This window comes from Channa argus, chromosome 23 (genome assembly GCF_033026475.1).
Source record: "Channa argus isolate prfri chromosome 23, Channa argus male v1.0, whole genome shotgun sequence".
Lineage (NCBI taxonomy): Eukaryota > Metazoa > Chordata > Actinopteri > Anabantiformes > Channidae > Channa > Channa argus.
Genome location: NC_090219.1, coordinates 10,040,439 through 10,063,492, shown reverse-complemented (window position 1 = coordinate 10,063,492; position 23,054 = coordinate 10,040,439). Strand labels below are relative to the sequence as shown.

General features: G+C 40.3%; 1 protein-coding gene across 1 annotated transcript; it reads left to right on the top strand.

The window, feature by feature from the left end:
• Positions 1 to 1,949: 1,949 nt before the first annotated feature.
• Positions 1,950 to 23,032, top strand: asz1 (ankyrin repeat, SAM and basic leucine zipper domain containing 1). The gene is made up of 13 exons (XM_067493062.1): positions 1,950 to 2,057; positions 3,019 to 3,121; positions 3,233 to 3,355; positions 7,135 to 7,246; positions 13,877 to 13,988; positions 14,083 to 14,217; positions 14,408 to 14,526; positions 16,155 to 16,227; positions 16,841 to 16,897; positions 17,046 to 17,158; positions 20,029 to 20,134; positions 20,388 to 20,501; positions 22,763 to 23,032. Exons 1-13 carry the CDS (start codon positions 1,950 to 1,952, stop codon positions 22,919 to 22,921), a joined length of 1,434 nt encoding a protein of 477 aa, XP_067349163.1. The 3' UTR covers positions 22,922 to 23,032.
• Positions 23,033 to 23,054: the final 22 nt, after the last annotated feature.

The window sequence follows — 23,054 nt, the reverse complement described above, 5'->3', positions numbered from 1 at the left end:
CAGATTTTTTAATAAACCAATTTTTAAACTGAAACATATTATCTCAATTGACTCCCTTTCGGGTGCCTCAGATGTGTCACAAAATCTGGAGATATGCCATCTTACTTACGTAAAACTTCTTCCAAAAGCTGCTGCATGTCAACTGAACCACATTTGAATGCAGAGCATGGCTTTTTATCTTTTCACTCAACTCAGCTAACTCACCGTCACACACAAAAAGAGCAGAAATTGTTTTGGGACATCTACATGAACTTGAAACTTTTTAATCAGTTTCAGATTATGCTCAGTTTCAGGAGAGGGAGGATCAAAACCCTGAGACATTCCATAAGGGAACAGAGATAAAAAGTGAGAATTAACACACAAAGTGGTCTTAACTTTCACCACTTCAACTGTAATTATTTCAAGGGACAACAACCAAATGCAAGATAAATCAATTAGAAATATACATTAAGATCACACAGTTACTACACTACCACCATCTGTGAGGCCACAGGGTGGCAAACTCCATTTTCTTTGGGGCACTGGAGAGAAAAATAAAAATAAAACATTGTACTGTAGGCATGAGAGGCCACTGACATTTATTGCAGTTTATTTATAAGATATTGCTCGGCTGAACCAGAAAACTGTAGAGCAACAACACCAAAATAATACATATGTAACAGGAATTTGTTGTCATGATAAATTTGAAGACAGAAAAACTTGATAAGGATGGAAGCAGCTCTGGTTTCAAATGGGATGAAATTTTTGTGCTTTTTTTTTACTGACATAAACTGCCAACTGTGCTTCAATAAAACATACAGAAAATGCACTGAAAAGGGAAAACTTCAACCCTGTTCCAGCAGTCAATGACATGTCCTGTCACCCGAAACCTAACAATGCTGGATCAATTAGAGTTTAAAAGAATTTAGCAGACGGGCGTAGCTCGTAAAACACTGGCAACCATCTGCGTGTGAGGGACAATGTGTAGTAATGGAGCAGACAATGGAAGAGGACAGTCACAAAATTCAAACTGGAGACTGCTGCTGATGGACAGCAGTTGTGAGCATTACCCAGGGAAAGACTGACCTCTACTGGACATTTAGGTGGGTAGGTGTCAATCAGAAGCTGGAAGATACCATTCACTGCGTCTTCCCCAATCCAGCTTAATCTGGGATGGTATCTTCCAGTTTCGGATTGAACACACCTGATCCATGTAATCAGCTGTGCCTAAGGTAGAGATAGCTGGAAATCAAGCGGAGCATGGTTTGCGACCCACTGCAGTACACAAACACAGTCACTTATATTCCCACAGTTAAAGATAATTATGAAAAAACAAAATATTACTAAAATTAAAGTCAAGTCACTGACATAATCTATCATGTCATTAGATAGTGTCAACATTAAAATACTGGGTAGGTAGTCGGTACTAGGTGGACAGAAGGCCTCCAGGTGCTTGAAAACGATTAATATTAGGATTTGGAAAAGATGTGGAAACCAAACCACTAAAAAAACTGTGTTAAAACAGAAATATGCGCCGAGACACTTACCTTATACCAAGAACTTCAAAACGGTAGAAGTCAGACTTCGTAGCTGAAACCATACTGGACCTGAACAGAGAAATAAATGCTAGTATGCATTAACTGCTCGATATTTACGGAGACTGCTGGTGTTCTTGACTGAAGGCTCATTACCCATCTGATATTTCAGCATTCAAGAGCAGGTAACATTATGTTCAACCTAGCTTAACTGCGAGAAACACCACAGCAAGGCGTCTTTTTTTTTTTTTTTTTCTGAACATGGCTGACTAACTAACTAAAGGCCCTTAATTAGCTCACGGGGCATGTGGGAGTGGCTACATGTTAAGCACCGCCCCCACACAGGTCACCTGCTTGGACCATTGAGAGCCGGTTCTTGTGGCGGGCTTATACGCTCAAACTTTAGCTCGTTAACATACCTTACTGGCCGTAATGATGACCAGCTTCATGGATTATGCTTTCCCAGCTGGGGATGAAAGTGACGCCAGTAATGACGAGTGGGATATCGGCTGTGATTTGGATAAGAAGTCTTCTTCCATCAAGGTTTGCTAATTTAGTAAACGTTATCTTTTCCTCAATGGATTAATGCTAACTGGCACTGAACGTCAACGTTAGCTAGCTAGCACAAATAGCTAATTACGGCAAGTCACGATCGTCAGCTAAGACAGTGCTAAGATATTTTCACCACTTTCTTGGTTCAGAAATAAGCTAATTCGGCCTTATTGTGCAGCAACATTAAAATAAAAAAATGGAGTAGTTTCGAAACTGCTGCAATGCCCAGAGTCAACCAGCGTTACAGCGCAAATGTGTAAAAGATCAACGGCTTGTCCCTCCACGGTTTTTTATTTTTTATTTTTTTTACGCGCCTTACTGCTGCAAACCTCCCATTTAAGGCCGGGCTCGCGACCATGGTATGGCATCAAGGTAGTACTTGGTGCACGGGCGGTGCCACACCCCGGGTGTGGTGGGATTTGATCCCCCGGCCTTCTGCATCCCAACCCGATGCTCTACCCACTGATCCACATATGTCAGAGAATTAATACAGCTGCAACACGTGTTTTTAAAAATGTACCAAGTACAAAGAGCCGGTGCCAATTTCTCAACTGCATTATTTTTGAAAAGATAACGCGTGTGATGACGTGGAATTTTATTTCCAGAAATTCGGGACTTGCATTCACAAACGTACACACACCCAGTTTTCTAGATGGTAAACTTGATTTTGGGGGAAGATTTTTATTTTTATTTTTTTTGGCTTATTTATCCTGATTCTCTCCTGGGGCTCAGTTGGTAGAGTGGCCGCCTACCGACCAACACTGAACCCCCTAGAGCCCAACCTCATCCCCAGCCCTGCAGTGCCGGTCCCAAGCCCTGTGGTAACTGGGCTAAACAAACAAACAAACAAAAAAAACCTGCCAAATCAACATGCGGACAAATGTGGCGACCCTGAATTTATGGGATAAGCCGATGGGACAAAAAATAAAAAATCTCTCTCCTATTTTCACAGGATCTGGATGCTGTTGAACTTCACGCCAAAGATAATTTGTCATTGTTGAAGAGAGCCATCAGTGAAGGAGACATTGGGATTGTAGAACAGCTGCTGAAAGATGGCAAGTACTCTTTTCAATTTCACAGTTTAAATAGTGCAAGTTAAAATGTATTTAAGTTTATTTTTCTGAATGTTTCATTGTGATTTCAACTTGGTCTTTTGGTGGGGGCAGGTATGGATGTGGACACCAGGCTTGGCTTTGAATGGACTCCCCTCATGTGTGCTGTCAGTGTGGCTAATTATGACTTGGCCAGACTGCTACTGGACAGAGGAGCCAGTGCCAACTTCAGCAAAGGTTAGACCAATGTGGATCACAACATTTGCTGGGTCAGTTTCAAAAGCTTAAATTAGGCAGACACCTCTATTCTGTCTTGTATTGAGGCTTGATACTAGGATATACAATTGTAAACTCTACTGGCCTCTTGGTGATCCCTTACCCAACTCCTTTCACAAAAGAAATTAGGGTTAATGGTCTGATTAGGCAATACCATTACAGTGCTGCCTTCTAGGCTTGGATATGAAACAGCCATACCTAATCTTCCTGACGGCCCATGTTACACTGGTGTTGAGCTATGTTTCCCTGTGGCACCTTTTTTCAATTTCCTAACCAGCTACAGCCACGGAGCACTGAACCAATCCAGCCTCTTCACCAATATGGTTCATCTGACATTACTTAATGGCGATGACGCCAAAGAGGAACTCTTGCAGAAACACACCACTAATCCTTTGGGTTGTTTTAGTTCATACACATTGCACCCCAGTCCCAAAACAAGAACAATTAAAGGCATCTGTTGCATCGAGGTCAGTCTGGGTAAAAGAAGCATAGGGGAAGAAGTCTACCATGCTAAGAATTCTTCAGTTATATATACAAAAAACATGATAGAAAACCCTGATAGAAAGATACAGTTCAGGATAAGAAACATTTGATTTTACTGTTGAGATTCAGTCCAGTATTGCACAGTGTTTAATGGCGATTGAACGGCAACTATGATTTAAAAGGTTGTCTGTCTTCCACCATTTTTGTAACATTTTAAAACCAACAATCTGACATTCACAACCAGCTGTGTGGTGGTGTGTGTGAAGGCCAGAAAGGAATGATCAGTCCCCGTATTATCTGGTGGGTGATTTTGATTGCTGCAGCCTATAGTTCCTGTTTTCTCACAGCTTTTCTAAAAATTTTAATGCGTGTTCCAGTGAATTAATTGTGGGAATTGCAACATTGCACATTTCTGCAGGGACTGATCAACTGAACTGCAGAGTGAAGACTATAAATGTCTGCGTATCATGTTGTTTTTTGTATTTGTGGGTGCTGAAACAATTATTGACCCTTTTGATTTCCAAAATGGTCAGGCAACACATCTTAAAGTAGATCTGAGCCATATTGCAATTTTGTTACAGTTATGGTTGTATGTTATTGCTATTTGCATTTGTTTTTTGCCGTCTCAATGATTTGAGATAATTAGGCCACACGGTGGGAGGTGGGGTAGCTATGGTTTAATAGAAGCACCTGTTCCTCTTTAAGATGGCTGTTAGCAGTAGGTGAGTGGGTTTTCATAATTTGTGTTGGCAAAAGTTTCAGTGATGTATCAGACAAAACCGCAAACAAGGCTTAACCTCAGCATGTCAGTGACTTTTAGCTTTTTCCTGAAGTCCCAGCAAACAGTACCTGATCAACTCATTTGAAAAAACGTTTGACAGGTAATTAAATGTTTATAAAGCACTTGCTGATTTCAAGTTCTCAAATATGGGGATTAAATTTTTGGCCTGCTGCTCAGACAACATAAGCAATTTCTAATGCAATTGGTAAATTGATCAATGGGATAGGCATTTCTTTTGTGACGTATTAATGACAAAATGATTATCTGCTGGGATTTAACCCAACACTGGCAAGGCATAAACATAACGGAAAACAGCATGTAACTTTAAGTTATAGTTTATGACTACTAAAAGTTTAGTTACCAGGAGTTTTTCGTTCTTTTCTTACTTAAACATTTCCACATTGTGTGTAACAGCAGTACAATACATTTAGTCATTTATCCAAAGCGACTTACAAGTGAGGGACAAGGCAAGCAAAAATGTAAGTTAAGGGGAAAACATCAAAGCAGAGTCCCATCAGAAAAGTGTTTACATTTCATGAATTGCTAATGCAAGAAAAAATAGAAAGGAAGTTGTTGTTTTTTTTTTGTTTTTGTTTTTTTCAATAGATTTAAGTGCATAGGAAGGTGCAGAAGAGTTCTGAAAACAGGACACTCAGTAAACCATACACTATGTGGAATACAGAATAGGCAAATGGTGAGCGATTTGGTGCAAGTTTGCACATTGTCTTTCACAACAAAACTCTAACCACATCCACACCACAAGTCACATTTTAAACAACAGTGTTGACATGTCAATCTTGTATTCCTGTCACATTTGTTGTTGCGGCAAAAAATTATTTTGAGACCATTGCGTTCTTATTTTTTGGGGGTATCCTCTAGGAACCCTCCTGTAGCCATGGAAGTTCCCAGACCCCAGTTTGGAACCACCACACTAGTGGTGCTTTTGATATCTGATGTCAGTTAATTCTCAGTCCCGAGTGTCAGATTAAACTGTGTGTGTGTGTGTGTGACTGATTTCACAAAGCTTTGGTATCTGACGCTCGAGGCAGATGAAGGAAGCAATTAAACGGGAGGATGACGTGTGGTCACGTCCTGGTGGCGTTTATCCAAGCAGTGAGGCCGAGCAGAGGAATGCATGAGTGATTGATAACGGTCACCATGCTGCTGTCATACCCTTGCACCAATTCTCAGGCCTCAGATTTATTTACTCCAGTCCTCTGTAGACGCAAGCCAGTCAGTCTGGTTTACACCCACACACACATAATGTAAACACACACACTTGCACACAGATATAGAGCCAAACATGCACACCCGCAAACACACAGAAACCCACATACAGATATAGTGGTATGCATGCATTTACATACAGGAAAGCACACAAATCCACTTGGATACATACTGTGATACACACAAGTTGGGGACTTTAGTCATTGGCGGAACAAAACAGGAATTGAATGCATTGCCATGGGTCTCAGAGCAGCCTTATCAGGATAAGATAGGGAGACAACTCCTCTGAAGTCACTTAGGCCTATAAAAGCTGCCACACTTCCTGATGCCAGATAAATGGCTATCCATCTCAATCACCATGTTCTCATCTCAGATTTTCCTTATTACCGCATGATGTATGACTTCATTGTGATGAAGAAATGGTCCTTCTCTTTCCTTTTTTAATTTGTTTCACTAAATAGTGTACTCACGCTTAGCTATGAGGATAACATAACAACTTTTTATTTAAGTGAGGTAACTACAGTGTACTCTAGAGGGGCTTTTTCTTTTTTTGTAGGCATTGCTGCACATTTGCAAACCATTGTAGCTTTTTCATTAGATCATCACATCATCCTGGATAGTGCTTAGTACTTTTTTAGGTACCGTCCCCAAGAATTCCAAAAACACCGCAGACTGCAGAAAGAACTGTTACCACCACTACGTTAACTTTGAGCAACCAGTCTTTGGCCTGGCCGGCATCAGCCACTTCACTCGCTGTGGAGAACAAAGTACCTGGTAACAAAAGGAAGTGGCGTTGAGTCCAGCCTGTCCTACTTGGTAGAAAGTCAATATATAATGGCGGTGAGAGTGGACAAAGAAACGGGGTCCATAATCATTAAACATCTTGAACTTGCTCCTATCTGGCTAAAAGCAAGCCTTCAATAATGTGTACATTGCTACTAATAACTACATTAATTCCTAATATTACTACATACTTAAATGCCAATTTTAAATAATTTAAAAATATATATTATGGAAATCTTGTGGTAGCTGGGCAGAGTTGAAACTGAGCCGCAGTTAAGAAATTGGGTTCATGGATATGTATCTCTTAATTGTATTCTCTTGTATTTTTATGATACTAGAAATAGTAACCACCTTATTAGTAAGTAAGTAAGTAAGTAAGTAAGTAATCAAAACTGCTGGTTTGTTGGCTACTTGGCCGCTGTAAGACTGAAGGTGTAGTACCACACTAATGCATTCTTGCCCACAGATCACTGGACCGTGCTCATGGCCAGCTGCACTGCAACTGCCACCGAAGACAAAATTGCACGCTGCGTGGAGCTTCTGTTGTCCAGAAATGTTGATCCTAATGTGGCGGACAGGTCAGTTTTGAGAGCAGGTAAAAACAGAAAAGTTTTGGGATTTTTAATACGTCATGGTGTGTCTAATCCCCATTGATTTATGCCAAGTAAAAAAAAAAAAACTCCAGGCTTGTACAGGGGAGGAAAAAACCAGAGGTGCTGGATCAGATTTCCTCTGATGGTTCTCGTTATGTTTAGCTGCCATGTGGTAGCATTATGCACCACAGTACTCCATACAGTGTGTGTATATTTGTGTGTTTTGTTTGGAATGTCCTGTTATGGCATGTGCATGTACAGAAGGGTATTAGACAGACAGACAAACAAACACACTGGGTGTAAGGGGTGGCCGGGAAGATTTTAGAAGCTTTTGTACACACTTGGATGGAAACCAGTAAGCATGGTTTTGGTTAATTGTAGGTGCAAATGTCCAAAGCAGATGTCTAGGTGAAACAGGCTACATTCTGTGAAACCTCTGTTCTGCAAACATACAGTGGTTTCAATGCACTGTTAGAGCCTATTACATATTAAAATATAACTTCTTAGTCTGGATGAATAGATGTCCTTTGGCCTGCAAGTCCATGCATAACCACTATCGAGACTACCTGGCTATGACAAACAAGGTTTTATTCTGCTACCTGTGTAAGGGCTGTGCAGTTAAATAGATTTTCATTTCATTTGTGATTATGGCTTTCAATGATTATGAAAACAGTTGAAATAGAACTATTATTGTGCCCCTATTTCCTTTTGCAACAATGCGCGTGTTTTCTTTTAGCTTATAAATCTAGCACACACTTTTCCCTTACAGCGGTGTGCTTTGGCCCCTCTTTCAAACTGCCTCGCATCTAGACTTTGGCACGTTTAGTTTAGCCACTGATTCTACTTATCGAAATGGTTCACCAGCTAGCAATGGTAAGCACCTGCCACGCAGTCGGGCAATTCCAATACCATAGAAAAGAGCCAAAAAGGTAAACAAAGATACAAGGTCATGTAAAAGAGCTTGCAACCAGTTTTTCTCATTAAGTTTTTTTTTTTTTTTTTTTCCAAGCAGTGCAGTGGGGATATTTTAGCAGAAATGTGGGGGTCCTTCTCTTGCTGTGTTACTTTGTTGAGATTGTATCAGACATGTGGTCATATCACTCAGAAAAATGTTTTTCTTATAAACTTCACGCAATTTCCTTTTAGTTAAGGGACATATTATTGACTCTATCTGGCAACTTTGCTGTTGTAGATATGGATGGATTCATTTCTGTTTATTAGGCTCAAACTAAGTCAGTCTAATCCTACAGTCCTGCAGTAAATATATTAACGAAGGTAAAAATGTTGTGTTTAGACCCAGAGAGGTTGACTACATTTTGGAGGCTGTTGTGCTGCCGTTGAACTGTAATGCAGACAGGAAAATCCAGCCAGTCCTCACTGAATGGGGTGGACAAAATAAATGAAAAAAAGTATCACCACTTGCAGTTGCAAGCTTAATACCAGCTTCTCCTGAAGCTACTATAACCATTTGGTGTGCTATTGTTTATATTGCAGATGTAAAGTTCAGAAACGGTTACACTTGGAAGTGGGATATTTCTCTTAGGGCATACAAAGCAGAATGGAAGAACCAAATAGACTAAAGATTAAGATAATTGTGAGTACACTGATTTAAAAAATGTACTCTATACTGATGAAATTATTCATTAGTTGATATTTTTGCTGTTGGTGTTTAAAGTAAGCTAAACTGTTAACTGTGTATTCTAAGACTGTCTGTGTAAATTTGATATGTTGCAGTAATTGACCAAACAGATATGAAGTACAGTAAGAAACCGACTATGTGAATTGGTGAGCGAGCTACCAAAACAAAATATTAGACAACTTGTAATGTAGAGGAAATAATAATAATAATTTGGGACCATGGTTGTCAAGTCTGGGATGGTTAATAGTAGACTTTGGGACAGATGCAGGACACTGGCAAAAGGTAATTTTAGCCCTGTTGCTAATGTCCTAAATATAAAAAGTAGTAGTTTATACAGAAAAACTCAATTTCTCTAAAGTGGACCCTTGTAAAAGTGTCTGTTCTGTTGAGGGGCAGCTGTAGCTTACTCGGTAAGGCAGTCATCCACAGACCACAGGGTCAGTGGTTTGATCCCCTATCCCAGCTATATATCGAAGTGTCTCTGGGCAACACACTGAACCCCCAGCAGCCCATTCCCATCCTCAGCTGTGCAGTGCCGGTCCAAGCCCGGTAGAAATTGGGGAGGTTTGCGTCAGGAAGGGCGTCCGGCGTAAAAACTGTGCCAAATCAACATTCGTAAAATGATCCGCTGTGGCGACCCTGAACTCACGGGATAAGCCGAAAGGACAAAAAATAAATAAAAAAGCTCAATATTGAGATAACCAGTGTCCCAAAAAATGCATATCTTGTCTATTGCCTACACATTGAAGTTGTTTTGACAGTCAACATTATCTGAGACTGATTCTAGTAATTCTGTATTTATTAAAGTGGAGCTTTATGTGGATTTTTGCCATGTCAAAGTAAAGATGTAGCCCCCAGTGGCTTTGTTTTTAGCTTTCCCTAAATCTCTTTGCAGTGCAAGTATACCAATACATGCATAACTCCCCACCCCCCCATGAAACACATGGACACACTGTAGCGTTAGCAAATGCATTGGTTCCTTCCCAGACAAAATATTTGAAGCAAAGTAACAAGACACAGAAGGATGCAGATGGGGGGAGGTGGTTAGGAGAAGGGGCCAACAGCCTGCAACATCAAGAGCAAAAGAAGAATATGAGGTTCATGTGGCTGCAGAGGATAAACCACCTCCTCTTCCTCATCACCTCTTACGTCTGAATATCAAACCAATGATTAAAACCAGCTGCTCGTCCCTCAGTCCTAATGTAAACAAGCATTCTCTGTCATCTTTCAAAGTCCTGCAGGAACGCGATGTGGGGTCCATTGCCTTCATTTGTTTTTTGTTTTTTTTCTTTTAAATCTTCACTGGTATGATCTGATTTTTCACCAATGTTTTTGTGGCTGTTTCTTTGGTATTTGTGCAGACTTTAAATATGTTGTCAAATGTTTTGCTTCCCAACCTGACTTGGATCAGCCAATTAGCATACCAGACACACGTTTGCATTATATGTTGTGGAGATTTGGGTGGTCTATGTATACGCTTTATTGCAACCCCCTATCTCTTACCCATATTTGCTGACGTCCTTAAACACAGTGACATAAGCATAATTTCAGTTCAGACTTCTATAACCTGCTGTGGAATGTCTGTTTGGAAAAAATGGTATTACCCAAAATTTTTCTCTTCATCTTTATCTGCTACCGGTAAATTGTTGTTTTTCAGATAGTTTCCCATTTATAAACTTATTAAAAGCAATGGAATGACTGAGTCAGAGTCTTTAATGTAGACATAAGACATACTGTATAATTCAAATTAATATGATGAAAATTCACATTTGACTTGGACTTGTGTTTTTAAAAATGTATTAAGTTATTATAATTGGTGCTTTAAAATTGATTAAGAGGTAATTGTCACATAACAAAAATAAGATGATTGCGATTGACAACATGTTAGTCGCTAATTTCATAAAGCAGGTAATATTTTTATGTAATGAGATAATTGCTGTCATTAGTTTTTTTTTTGTTTTTGTTTTTGTTTTTATTTGCTTATTTTTTTTAGGGTTTACTGGAAGCCAGTGTGAGATACTGTGCATTTGCCTCGAAACGACAAGTTTTTTTGTTTTTGTTTTTGCAAGATCAGAAATGATGTTTACACTGAACTGTCTGCATATTGATCCGTTTTCATTTGGAAACCAGTCAAAGCTTGACACATACACAAAGCACACTATTACACTGTGAGAGTGACCTTGGTACAAGTCCCACTTCAAACCCACCCTTGGGAAAATACAGTAGCAATGGCATAAAAATGGAAATGAATGACTACCTGTCCCATTCTCTTGGGTCAAAGAGGAAGTGACTGATTAATGAGTGTAGTGGAAAGTGAATAGATTTGTTTGTTCATGTAGAACATTAACTTTTTGGGGGGGGAGGTAAGATGTAGTTTGTGCTTACTGCTTAGAAGGATGTTCAATACTCTGACATTCCACACAAATTCACACCTATTAAACAAACAAAACTTTTAGCGCACTTTACAATCAAAGTAATTTATTGGTACAAAAGTCTGCAATTCTGTTGCCAACATTATAGATAACAAGTACGTGCAAACTCAGAGTGACAAAGCAAAACACTAAGTAAACTGTGGTAAATGGGATTCAAATGTCTGGAACAAACATTTCTTTGTAGTTTATATTTCCAGAACGCATACTATAATCACAATGGTATGAGTTTCATAATGTAAAATTGCTAATTAAAAAGTACTTAAATGATTATCTCCATCTCTAAATAATAATGACAATTATGAAAGGTACTTTTCTAAAGCTAATCACCCTTTACTACTACTACTACTACTTTTGGACTTTCTAATTATATTCAGATACATGCATTTAAGTGTTTTAGTCATCAGAAGTTAATATTTTGCGCCTCCTAAAAGACCGTAAATAAAGGGAAAGTTTTCTATCCATTCGGCAATAAATATTGACATAAACACACCTGTTGCTAGCGCAGACATAACATTACAGAATGTTCCTTTAAAGTCTTGCTCATCCTTTTCTACCCTCTTTCTCTTTCACACAATCATAGACAAGCATGAATGCATGTGTGTCTTTCTAGCCCCTACAATTAATGCCACTGGCTAATGTTAGGCTGCCGGTCCCTAAGCATCTGTCCCTAGTTTGGTGGTGTGCGATACTATTGGAACAATTCAGACCATGGCAGCAGCTTTTCAGATCATTCTGCATGTTGAAATACCATTTGTCCCATCATAGATTGACCACCAAAATGGGTGCATGAGTGCACTGGCAATGCTTATAGAGCCATTTGCAAATTTCTATCAAACGTGTTCTCAATTAAAAGTAGCTATAGCTATTAGTGATGAGCGAGAGAGGTGTGGTACGATTGGCAAGCGAATGCTGCTTTGTGTATAGTTTTTATATCCACAGATCTGGGACTTCTTTCCCTTTCTGTCATGCACACACAGTACATATCCGCTAGCTGGTTGGTGGCTGTTCAAGTGTGTTCTTGTTCTAACTTTAGCCAGAAAACCAACTTTTAACCCTCAAGCAGCCCTTTTGAAGTTGTAAGGACTGGACAAGCTCTCCTCTCTGTCTTTGTCTCTTTTTCTTCTTCTCACAAATGCATAGAGCACTAAGTGATAAATTGCCCTTGGACTTTCCCATCCCTCTGAATTAATGTGTTTTCTCACACACGGACTCGCTGCGTTTGAGTCCGAGGTGATAAGAAGTACTGTAGCAGCGGTGGTTTAAGTACAGCCCTTTTTCAGATAGACGAAAACGTGCGAAGGCCACAGACAAACAAAGGTCAGAGTTGTTCAATCACGATCACAGTTTTTAGCCAATGTGTCCATCAAAGGCTATCTGCTTAAAGAAATCCTCAATTTTGTTATGCATACTTTATAGAGGTGGGTTAGCAGTTTGTGATTTACAGAGTTTGGCAGCTGCACTACGTATGGACTCTGAAATCATCGTAGCCTCTTTATTTATTTTTTTTTTAATGTAAGGCACTGCACTCATTTAGGTTTGGTGCTTCGGGTACTGGTGAGACATTTGAAACTCCAAATATGCTGGTTTGAGTAAGTGATCAATGAGTTTTCATGCTTATCGAGTTCCAATACATGGCAGCATTGTTTATCATAGTCTGAAAATCATTTTTCTTTTGGCTTTTTTTATTTATTTTTTTTTTACAAGATAAGATGACATCACCCCTCCTGTGTCAATGTACATTAGTAGCCTGACTGGAAAAAAAATGACTAAGCTGCACATTTTCACTGATGCATTGCAGTCTGTGTATGGCTTCATTTGGTTTTTACTATGCATTCCAGTTGCAAACTAGACTCACTGCTCAACAATGTATTAAAGCATCTGTGGAATCACTTCAAACCACTGTGCAGCCTACTCCACCTACCTGCTCTTAATCCATTTGATTGGCACGTTCAAGCTCTGGCTGTGGTGTGTTTTGAAAGTTGCTAAACAAACAAATCAAGAGGACTGAAGAATCCGCTGCTGTTCTTTTGATATTTATGTTTTTCCGCCATGATTCTAAGAAACGGCTGAAACAGTAAGTGGGCTGAATTAGAGTTCTTGCACATCTTTTCTATTTTTTATGTATATAATATAATTTTTTTCTACACACACACAGAGAGAGTTTGCTGCCACCTGGTGGTGTCTCTGTACCTTTCATTATTTTGTTCAATAGTGTCCCCATGCCCTTTTTTTAAATTGACATTTACTGTTTCCAGCAGTTTTTTTCAATATTGGGAGTGAAGCTCATCAGTGAGCAGAGTTTGGTAGCTCATTGCACCATTGTGGGATCACTGAACTAAAGAGTTTTTTTAATATCTTTTCATTTCTTTTCAATGTATTTGTTTTTGTTTTGTTCTGTTAAATCTTCCTTCCTATGGTTTCCTTGTGTCCCTTTTTTTTATTTTCTCTTATGGTTTTAGCTTATTATTCTCTTTGCTGCCACCTCTTGGGAGTCTTCTAACCTCATCACTTCCTTATTTTTTTTTTAAATCTTTTTCTATTTAGCTGTCAAATGACCGCACTAATGCTGGCTGCCAGAGATGGCTACAGTAAGGTCATCAACCTGCTTGTGTCCCATGGAGCAGATCCTAACGTCCAGAATGGCGATGGATACACAGTGTGTGCTGTTTTTTGTGTTAGACACATTTTACTGTTGGATACGTGATTTATTTATTTGTTTGTTAATAAGTAATGCAAACACCTTCTGCCAGGCTCTGTCTATTGCAGTGCAGTATGGCAATGAGGAGGCAGTGCTAAAGCTTCTCCATCTGGGAGCAGATCAAACCATAAGGACCAAGACTGGCAAGAATCCTTTAGAGCTGGCCACAAGCTTCAAACACACACAGGTGCCCAAAGTAATTTTGATGCATGTTCATAGATAACATATAGACAAATATACCACTGTGTAGGTATTATAGGAAATAAATATACTATGAACGTGATGTTTGTATAGCTTTTTAAAGTGACAATGTATTTTATTGTATGTTTCTGTTAAATAAAAAGTGTGTTTGGCCTCATGCCACTGTCTACCCACAGATAGCCAGGATCCTGGCTTCATCAACCCACATTCCTAACGTGCAGGCCTTCAGCTCCACAGAGGACACACTGTCAAAGTTCGTCAAAACTAATGCTGAAACACCGTCTTCCAAGAAAACGTAAGATGACTAGAGTCCTGCAGTAAATAGCTTTAAGTCTTGAGCTTTGACTGACTGCATTAATGAAGATAATACTGTCCCTGTTAATTATGTTTTAAAGGATTTTGGAGCATCACAGTTTTTCATGTGAAAGCATAGTTTTTACCCCTCCAGCCCAATAGGGAGCAGGATTATGTGTAATGAAATATTATTTAAGTCTCTCATTATATGTATTATGATATGTATTCATGGATGTCCATCCTTCACTTAAATTATGTATTTTGACATAATACACAATATGATTATCACCATCACTTGAGTTGTATGTAAACAGTAAGTGAGAAGATTAGATAATCCCAAATTGTAACATAGGAACATAAAGTAAGTTTTTAATCATTGTATATATGATCCAACCCAGGATAAGGCTGTGAATAATAAGTAAATATTAATGTGTGTGTATTTGTCCCTATATAAATAAATGGACTTTTAGCATTATTTTGGAGAGAAAGTGATGTATACTGACTTTGCAAAGCACAATGCAGAGAATACAATACAGCAAAAGGCAAAGAGAGACACAAACCAGTTTTTGTGAGTCAGTGATTCAGAAAAACAGGACAGAGATCACAGAAAATAATTAACACGAGACATGAAAAACCGTTAAAGGCACATTTATGTTGCGGATCATGGAGACTCTGAAGCAGTTGCAATCTAGAGCAAGTTGTGTGCTCACAGATTTGACCGATAATAAATCGAGACAGACACAAAACCATCTTGCTTGTGCTGTAAATTCTGCTGTAAAACAATTTTATGCACAGATCCTATTCCAGGACAAAAACCTGTTAGATAAAGGAGCACGTGCACAGAATTGTCATCTAAAATTAAATACACAACACAATTTTGTAATCTGCTCTTGTGTTGTCACAGCAGTATTTCATACCTCACTGCCTCCTGTGTGCATGCCGCCCTCTGTTGGGCCTTCTGTGAATTGGTGCCTGTACGGCAGGTGTTTCCTGGCTATTGTTAAACCAGAGAGAAATTATAATAACCCTCTTTCATGAATGTGTGGTCCCTTGTGGTTGGGCAGGTAGCATTAGGCTAAAATAATGTTTTTGAACATTTCTGGCAGCAGGAGTTGCAGCTTTTAAAACCTTTGGACATTTTTGTGATCTTTCTCTCAACTCAGCCACAAAGACATTAAAGCCCCATTAATGCATTTCTCGTATCTTTTACGTCATGAGTAGAGGCTTGTTTGTTAAGCTTGTCAAGTCAACAGTAAAACTGAAGCTGTGTGTACACTGTGATGTCTCTGTCTGAACTCAGTGACATTTTTACGCCTTCTCAGAGGAGAAACACAACTCTCTCTGTTTGTGAGGAGGTCAGAAGTTTAAGTGAGGAACACTTGACCTGGAAGAGAGATAGTTTATTGCTTAATGAAAGTTAAGCAGGCTAGCTTTTTAAACATGCAAGGTGTAACGTTTGTCACAGGCAAGAAGATGTTGAGCTTTTGAACAGTTTTTTTCAAGATAGTTTACATCCCTGTTCATGGTTTTCATGCAATTTTTGCTCTTTCCATACTTAAGTTAACGCAGTCCATCAGGAGTTTGGGATCTATAAAAGTCGAGGTGAATTCCTTCCTTTCCATTCCTTAGTGTAACCAAGCTTGATGAACTTGAGCTCCTCCTACATGGTCTTGAACTTGGCTACCTGACTGACACCATGACTGTAAGTATTTTCTTCATGCTAGAATAAAATTTCAATGTACTTCTTGCTGTGGAAGCTGTTAAGCAGTGCAGTAATAAATCTACAGTATATGTGAGTTACTATGGGGCTGCCTGGTGGATCAATGAGTTGGGATGCAAAAGGCTGCGGGATCAAAACCGAACCCCAACATCAAGGGGTATCTTGGTGACGGTCCTGAGCCCGGATAAAATGGAAGGGCATGTTTGGAACATGTTCCACTGTGGTGACCCCCAAAGGGGACAAGCTGAAAGCTGTTGTTCTGTGGGTGTGATAAAATGATCCCAAAGGCATCGAGATCAGCTGCATTATTGACAGAATGACATTTACATGCTTGGGAAAATGTAAAGAGATGCCTTGTTTACATATTTTACTTGATGTTTTATAATGGATGTAGTGCCTTGGACTGGCTTGACCTAAAGTAAGAGTCACTTTAAACTTTAGTTACTATCTGATGTGAGAGCTATGTTTGACAGGCGCAGGTAGATTGTTATCACCTGTGAGAAAGCCCTATGCAGGTACATCTGTTTCAGGTCGAAGGGCCAGAGTTTGAGTTGGTAAATTGCTGAGGGACTGTTTTTCACATACACATGCACAGGAAAATGACATCACCTGGAGTGACCTGTTGGCCATGGAGAAGGAGGACTTGGAAAAGGTAGAAGTTGACAAAAGAATCTTGAAAATGAGCTGCTAATAGCGAGTTTTTAAGGCCAATGAATCGTCAAAAAGAATAGTAGATTTGATTCACATTACCTCCCGCACATTGTGTTATTACAAAAGACTGTTGCATTTCCATCTGTCAGATTGGTATCACAGACCCAGTGGACCAGCAGAAGGTGCTGAGTGCTGTGCAGCAGATGCACCTGGACAAAATCGACCTGGACACACTCAGCCAGCTGGGGGCTGCAGACTGTGGGTTGGTAACCACACATACACTAATCAGGCATAATAATGCAACCTAATACAGTGGCACTGCCTTGAAATCTACTTGTACAACCTAAACAGTTTCTCAGTTTGTAGGTTGAAACTAACAGAAAGATTGTGATTATTCTGTGTTTTATTGTACTGCAGTGGTTCTAAGAGATGGTCCAGTTCTTCTAGTGCACCGCAGTACAACTCCACCCACTTTGACCTCAATAATAAACACATTGTCAGAAATGTGTTAACTCTGCTATTTCAACCAAAAAAACTAAGGCACAATTAAGAGATTAAAACAGTCTGAATACATTTTTATTTTGTGCACTTTACTTTCTCTATCTAGAATACACTACAAATATAAGAAATTGTGATGAGAATTCTAAAAATAATTGAAAATCTGTTTGTTTCAGTGTGCTAAGAATTTCTAGGCTGTCAGTTGCAAAAACAGTTTTCCACAAACACACTGCACAAAGCCAAGAAAAAGTTGACAGTAGTAACAAACTTTTAAACACTTGTCAGCTGCACACTTTAAACTCTCCCCCACATCTAGTCTTCCTACATTTTACCCTTCATGCCTTGTCTGTCCTCCTCCACTGGAAGTCATCCATCAGCCCTATGAGCATCTCACTGTCCTAGATCCATATCCCCCTCCTCCCATCTCCGTAGCCAAGACCAGAGCCAGGCACTAATGGTTTAAGCGGAGCTGTAATGATTTGTAAGGTGAGAGGCAATGAGAGTTTGCAATGAGCATAGGAAAGCTAGCGGCAGGGGCCAAACAGAGCCATTGCACTGCGCCCCATCACTTCATGAATCCTCAGGAGAAGTGGACCTGCTAATTTTAACCACCCTTATCTACAAAATGAAGGACAGGCTGACAAAGAGGTGGAAGTTGAGGTAAAAGGTGGAAATTTCGATCAGGACCTTCGCATTGAAAAACTGAAATTGGTAGAAATTGGTAGATCTTGAAGATTCAGCATGTAATGGGTGGGCCTGCTCCAGTGTAGCCTCTGACATGGTGCCACTGCATTTTCTCCTAATCACTGGGCTTGTAATTCTAGAGAGCCATGTTCAAGCAATCTATTGCTGAGGCAGGTCCTTTGAATTTTGGCCAGACCTTTTTTGCTGTGGCTCTCTTGACGTAAGAAGTTACAGTAAAGACCTGGCTGTTTCAGAAAGGGACAGCAAACAGTAAAAACGAAGAATGGATTTTGTTCGGTCTGAGATTTTCTTCAAAACCATCGGGCAAAAAAAAAAAAGTGAAGGAGAGACCAGGACTTTTCAAGGCTGGAAGAGAACGGCTGAGCTTGACTCAGGATATCGTGGGCAGTGGATGGAACACTGAGCTCCTGATTCCAACTGACTGGCAACACATTGCTTTGTCTTCTGCACTAAAGAAAAGGGCACCAGTGATGGAGACAGGAGATATTATCAAGACCTTGTATGTTGTTGGGTTGTCTCGTCTTCGTTGGTGAATTCTCCAGTGCCATGTGGAAAAGACTCCCCATAAACTGGCAGATGGAGAGTTTGCATTTCTACTAGTTGAGATGTTACCTTTTCGTTCTCATACTTTAGGACCCACCACACACTGTATGTCTAAAGGACTTAGCTGGCAAGGAGGTTACTTGGCTTCCAGCTTTGATCCTGCCCTGCATACTCCACAGAAAATAGAGGAATTGTTAAATGGGGGGCAATCAACCATAGTTTATGTGCATGTGGGTGACACGATACAGTCCTGCAGATGGTTTCAAGCTCCACTGACAACTTAGGTTTCAAGTCCTCCAAATGTTTTGAGGGAGGAAATGCCTTCGAGATTTTTATCACGCCTGTAAAGGTAAATATAACTGGGTTTACAAGTAATCAAAATACTACCACTGCATGGAGCAAGACACTGCTGAAAAAGGGCAGATAGGCCCAATTGACTTTCCCTGGAAAGTCACACATGCATCCTTTTATCAGCACTGCCACATGTACAATCCCTTCAAGGATCTTCCCACCAGGGGCCCATCATCACTCTCTCCTCCCTAGATAAACTAACAGCAAGGAGAAGGGAGGTGAGTGTGCAGCACAGGCTGACTGACAATGTTTATTCGCCCCTCTGACAGAGTGTGAGGAGGGCCATGACGGCTGGTTGCCCAGTCCCCTTAGCAAGGGAAATGTACCATTAAGATAAGAGCTATCAATATCCCATAGGACCAGGGGATGGGAAGTGAGTGATGGAGAGGTGGATGAATATAAATAACAAATCATTTAAGGTGGATGTTTTAGAGGAGGGCATGGGGTAGCATAGGGAGGAGGTGGGGGAAAGGGCCTGGCCACCTGCTCAGTTTTCTGTAGTTTAGTGAGGTGGTCTTCAAGAGATGCATTAAGAATGTTAACACAAAGTTTGGTCCAAACTATTAATCAGTCTACCCTGTCATTACTGGGCATAGTTAGCAGGCTTTGCCTTTTGTTTTATTTGGACATATTCACGTTAAGGACGGTAAACATAATAGTTTTAAATTCTACAATATAAAAAAGTCTGTGGCTCTTAAGGTGAACAATGAATTTAACTTCTGTTTATCACAATAATTGTTTAGTTATGCAAATTGCAGTGTATATATAGCAGACTTAAGGTATGCACTCTATATATTGATGTAAAACAACTTACATTCAGTAAGCTGTAGTACAGTATGTATTTTTGCATTAACTGAAATTGTTTAGTTTTGTTAGTCAATGAACTGAGCACCTAACAAGTATAGTCTATATAGCATATGCAGTGTGTAACAGTAAAATAAAATTGTAGCTGTGCAGAAATATATTCTTCTATAAAGAAAATCTCTTCTGTTTGTCTTAATCAAACGTCATCCATAAATTCCCCATGTTTTGCAGAAGTGAGGAGCTGCAAAACTTCCTGATAAGCGTGCGGCAGCAATGCTGCTACTTGACAGAGACGATTCAGGGCGTCGTCAGCCGTTTTCCCCGCCGAGCTTCTCAGGTACACGTCCTGTGTAGCAGTCAGTGTATTTTATAGGTTACAACTCTGGGGCAGTTCTATGCAGCAATTCAGTGGCCAAATTAAAGTAAATGTTAAACCTGACACCTCAGCATCAGGAATTTTCCAGCTTCAATAGACAATGTCCCTTCTTGTCATCTGACTGCGATGAGTCCAGGTGCCTTAATGAGTGCACCCACTGTCTGTCTAAGATTCAGTCCAGCTAGACTTCTGAAGCAGAATTTGATCCATGTAGCTTGTCTTCTCACTGGACCCGAAGATGGAGGCTCAGGCTGTCTGCAATCAGCTGGTGGTCCAAACCAATGACCTGCAGAAAGAAGTCATCTGCCTCCGCAATCTGCTTCGCCAGGTCAGCACACAAACTTATACACGCGTACTGTACACACATTGTTGGACCTCTGCTATTCTTCATTGTTGGCCTTTATGGATTACTACAGTGGGGAAGGAAAAACTAGCACAAACCACCTCACGCCGTGTTTTCAACCAGTAAGATGGAATATAAGCCCCGAGTTTTATGTTTCAAAATCAGTGTTTATTTATATAGAAAGAGGTTGATTAAATTAACTAACGGGCGTCTTGGCAAACCACCACACGCTATTCTAGAGCCAGAAAAGGATTTCTGGCTTGATGTTTGATTATGAAAAAGTTGTGAGAAAGATTTGTAGTTGGGCAGAATACTGTTTACAGCTCTGGGATTTTGTCACTGATCTCTTGATTCAATTTGATTTGGATTAATTTAAATTGAAACAGCAGATATATGTTCAGCCCTCTTTGTGTGTGTGGGTGTGTTTGTGACTGACAAAGCTAATGCATGGTTCTGCATCTGCTACAATTTAAAAAAAAAAACCTGTTGCAAACTACAATATAGTGTGACCACAGTGGACATTATAAAGTTTGGGTTCATATAAGATACATCACCTTCTGATGCAACAGTAACATTGAAAGCAATGAAACCGTAAATGTTGCTGGTATGAGTGTAACTAAAAATCCAAGTGCAATGTTTAAATAGGAAACAAAATGTTTGTGTCTGTCAGCTTTGACACTAAGAAAGATAAATCTGTGATCAGCTGATTTTAGTTATGCCAATAATATTGTTCAGACTCCAACACATTCATATTTAATACAACTAAATCAAAATTCCTTCTTTATACGGTTGCTGTGGTCTTTGTCAGCTTTCCTCCTAACTCCTAAGGATTTAAGGCAACATGAACAGGGCATGGTGTCTGTGTTGGGTGTTGGCCTATATGATTTCTGGCGAGCTCCAACAGGTATGTGCGGGAGTGCTTGCATGTGTGCACCTGACTCTGTGTGTGTGTGTGTGCGCACGTATTTCCATTTGTATTCCAAGAGGAGAGAGTCGTTCCTGACAGGGCAGAATCCTCACAGCCCATAAGTCAGCACCGCTGTGACATCCACCTGTCAGCACACAGACGACGAGGCGGAGGGATAAGCGGGCTGATGGAATGGCCAGGGTGGGGGTAGAGGGAAATGAGGAGACGACGCAGGTTGGCGGGGTGAGGGAGTTTATGAGTGGAGAAAAAAGATGGGCCGAGGTGGGCTAGCAGCTGATAAAGGTGTGCAAGCATGTTTATAGTGTAGGTAGATATTTGTGTATGTATGTTGATACCGGTGGTTAGGGGTGGGGGTGGGTGTGGGTTGTGTCAAACAGGAATCTGACAGCCAATGGAGCCCATTTGGACTCACTGGCTCCCAGCCCAGGACATAAGGGCCCTATACACACACAAGCTAACCTCATCTATGGAAGCTTGTTTCTGGAAACACACACAGTCACTCCTGAAACACACTCGCTGTATATGGTGGAGCTCACCACACACTGATTTTGGCACTGCTTTCAAAGCAAACCTCCAAATTTATACTTAAGAGCCAACAAAAAAAGGTTCATTGTAAATTCTGATTAGTTGACCTTAAAAAAAAAAAAGCATGAAAACCGATTGCTTTGAAAAACGACATAATATATGTATATATACGTGTGTCTGTGTGTGTGAATCTGTCTCTCGATGGATGGATGGATGGATGGATGGATGGATAGATCTCCTGTGGGAACGCTGCCTTCCCAGCACTTACCAGAACAGTTTCCTTCTTAGTGATGTCAGGACTCAGGAAGTTGTTGAAGTCTGGGTTTACTGCCAAACTGCAAGTTCCCAGGTCATATTTACCAGAAGCGGAACTTTTAGTTCCAACTTTCTCACATGACAGGGATTCAGTGTGACACTGAAGACCTCTGACTTGAGAGTTCGCGGACGGTATTATGCTTTTGTGACCAGGATCTGACTTTCAGCACAGGAAGTTTAGGTGACTCAGACTTGCGAGTCATGCTGTGGTGGTGCAGTGGAACCAGACTTGCTGTCACCCTCAAAACGTGGCGACCTCTGTTGGACTCCCATCCAGCAGTAACTCAGCCAGTCTTTGCTAAAAACTGTGCGACCAGTAAAATGCCATATTCTTGAGTGGATTGCGCTAAAATGACCTGCTATCCCTCTGCTCCAACATGAGATCACATTGCTCCCAACCAAAGCGTTTTGTGTGTTTTCATGTTCATATTTGTGTGTGAGATTGCCATGTAAAGCTTTTCTCCTCCTCCTCCCTCAGATGGACGAAGCTGAAGATTGCTGTGAGCTTCCTCAGCCTGATGGTGACACCAGCTGGAGGATTCGGTACCTGAACAGAGTTGCACTGAGCGCACTTGGAGCCACCATCCTCTTGCTTCTCTACAAAGCTGCCAATGGCAAGGTTTCCTTGCACATGTAGAGGAATGTCTGCTAATTTTAGTTTGCTACAAAAAAAAAAAGGTGATTTGATGACCTCGAGAGGAATTTCTTTTGTTTAGGGACAATGTTTGAGAAGAGAGGTTATTTTTATTTCAGCTGTTTTTGTTTCTCTG